This window comes from Myotis brandtii, unplaced genomic scaffold, assembly GCF_000412655.1.
Source record: "Myotis brandtii unplaced genomic scaffold, ASM41265v1 scaffold48, whole genome shotgun sequence".
Classification (NCBI taxonomy): domain Eukaryota; kingdom Metazoa; phylum Chordata; class Mammalia; order Chiroptera; family Vespertilionidae; genus Myotis; species Myotis brandtii.
The window spans coordinates 6107573-6110241 of NW_005368341.1; the positions used below are offsets into that span (position 1 = coordinate 6107573).

The 2669-nt window shown below is 36.4% G+C and overlaps 1 protein-coding gene across 1 annotated transcript in view; it reads right to left on the bottom strand.

Annotated features, from left to right (window-relative positions):
- Positions 1–572: 572 nt before the first annotated feature.
- The window catches only part of VPS50 (VPS50 EARP/GARPII complex subunit), a 113406-nt gene continuing 111309 nt past the window's right edge, over positions 573–2669 (bottom strand). The window contains exons 27-28 of the mRNA XM_005876157.2: positions 2241–2295; positions 573–1312 (exon numbers count right to left, since the gene is read on the bottom strand). Of these exons, the coding sequence (XP_005876219.1) occupies positions 1181–1312; positions 2241–2295 (187 nt within the window). The 3' untranslated portion in view covers positions 573–1180. The remainder of the gene's footprint in view (positions 1313–2240; positions 2296–2669) is intronic.

The following is a 2669-nucleotide window of genomic DNA, read 5'->3' on the forward strand; positions in this document are numbered from 1 at the left end:
GTATTTATAAGCTTATAAACTACAAAGAATTCTATGAAAAGAACTGATACTATTCTCCCGACAACCTTAAGACATTGATAAATGGTAGGGTTATATCTCCATTAAGCCTCTGTTGGTTTTCTGTATGTTGGTAGAAAATGCCTGACTTCAAAGCAAAGTTTAAAAGAACAGTACACAGTTGCTGAGTTCCAAAGTTTATCATTGGCTAAACTCACATTATTTTACATCTGTCTTACAGAGCAGATATTTAAGAAAGTGAACACATGACCCTATACTTATGTTTGACTAACAGAGAGTTCCTTTCCATGAGTCAGCTAAGCCAGGTTGTGCTGTCCTAAGACAAAAGTTGAATTCAAAAAGAACAAAGCTGATATCAAAAATCTCACTTTTTAAAAATCCCACAATCACCATTCTGTGTGCCATTCAGGTACTGAAAAGGTGTAACTAATGAAATTACTTTTCACCATTGGTTTCAGGATTTAAGATGACTAATATTAAAACATGCAAAGAAAATCCATTGTACTTTTATGAAATCCGCCTGCTGTGGAAAGATATCAAAACACAGTCTCATATAGGCTGGTCATGTTGGAGTGTAACATTTATTAAATTTTATCATGTATGATCACTGTATCATAACCAATTTAAAACTGACAACTTTCACATTAGAAAACACAGAGAACATACTGATTTTTCAACCATTTTGCTTACATGTACTTCTCAGCGCTCATGCAGTGCTCATAATTAGGAGATACTGTACATTAACCCTCTAATATTATGCTAATTAAGAACCAAGTCAGAGGGTAGAAAAATATCAACATAAATTCATTCTCCAAAAACTGCCCATGGACATATCATCACAGTTCCCTATAATTATATACTTACAGTCCATTCTTCTGTAAAATGCATAATGGTAATCATATAACAATAGTTATGACAAGGCAACGATATCATTTCAGGAAGGAATACAACAAATGAGACTAAAAGTTGAAGAGAAGAGATCAGAGCATATGAAGGTCATTTCAGAACACCACACGGACTTCAGTGTTTTCCACTTTCCAGTTGGAAAGAACATGCACAAAGTATTCTTAGCAGCCTGCTGTCAGGAGGCATGAAAAATTGGCTTCCATTCCATAGATGTTGAGAGAAGATCAATGGCATTGAGGAAAGAGAATTGTGTTCATTATCTTTTGGGTCTGTCTATGTCATCTATAGCTGCTAGAAGTTTCTGTCTTGCTTTTTTATTGATATGGGATCCCAGGCAAACATTAACCAGATTGGTCAGCTGCTTCGTTGAATACTCCTGCTCAAAAAAAGAAGATCAAATTTAGTACATTGATCAATGGAAGGATGGGCGGACACTCAGGTCTCAGCAGACAGTTACCGAGCACTACAACCCAGAGGAAAGCAGTGAAAGTATAGTTCAGACATGAAAGACAAAGCGTTTACGAGCTGTGATAATCGGAAATAAGGTACCACAGCATTCATTTGAAATAGGAAGGACTAGGATCTCTTTAATATGGAAGACAGTCTGACATGCCTATGCTTTTTAATATGTTTAAGAGCACACACTTTATGCCTGTTTCTGTGACAGTCTTTGTTATTAAGTTATCAAATTACACTGACATTTCAAATTTTTAAAATGCTACTGAATAAGCATTTTCCAGCACTCCACATTTTGTAAACATTGTATATAAAGAACAAAGATCTCCAATCACAGAACAACTTTTCCCAAATAGAATAAATGAATAAGGTAACATAAATCAGAAAGTTACTGGTTTTTAAACCCTCATATTGTAACTGGTAGCTAGTTAGGTAAAAAAAGTAAAACCATTAAGTACTTTCTGTTGTACAAGTATTTGGTTTCTAAATTTGAGATTACAAGTTGCTAGAATGAGAAAGAATGGACCTCATCAGAAAGTTTTATATACTGACAGGTCTTGGGGATTGAATAGCTAGAGTTCAGGCCAGGAGAGAGGGTTGTGTCTATCATCTACCTGGAACATGTCTTCACTGGAGGTAACCACTGAAAACAGTGCAATTTCAAAATATGAGAAAGAGTTCATTTTAAAAACTCAGCAAACTACTCAGAGCATCTGTAAAGACCTGGCAAATTCTCTTAAGTAATCAGTCAATACTTAGCGGACACAACTGTCATCAAGCACTGGACCCCAGACACCGCAGAACTGGGGTTCTCTTAAGACAGGGCAGGCCCTGTTGCTAGGAAATTTCCAAAATTTTACAAATATCAGTTTCAAGGCACGACCCTCATTACTACACTTCTTGACATTGGCATATCTAAGATACACAATAATAAAAACACATAAATGATGAGATGACTAGAAAAAGAAACCTTTAGGTACTTAAACTATTCTCTAATCCCACACTGGACAAATTCTCCATTTACAGGGGGAAAAGCCCAGGAACATGAAGTCGGGAGGACCGGACTGTGTTCCAGCACTGTCACTCAGCAGCCCTTGTACCTATCTGGGCCTCAGGGTCCAAATTTGCAAAGCAAAGAGACCTGAGAGCATCGAAGGTTCTTTGCTGCTCTACAAGCTGTTCTCCATGTTCAGTTAACATGATCACCTACAAGAAAGTTAAACTGGTATTCCAGCTAATCTTGCTGCCAATAATTATTTTTTTAATAAATCTTTATTGTTCAGATTATT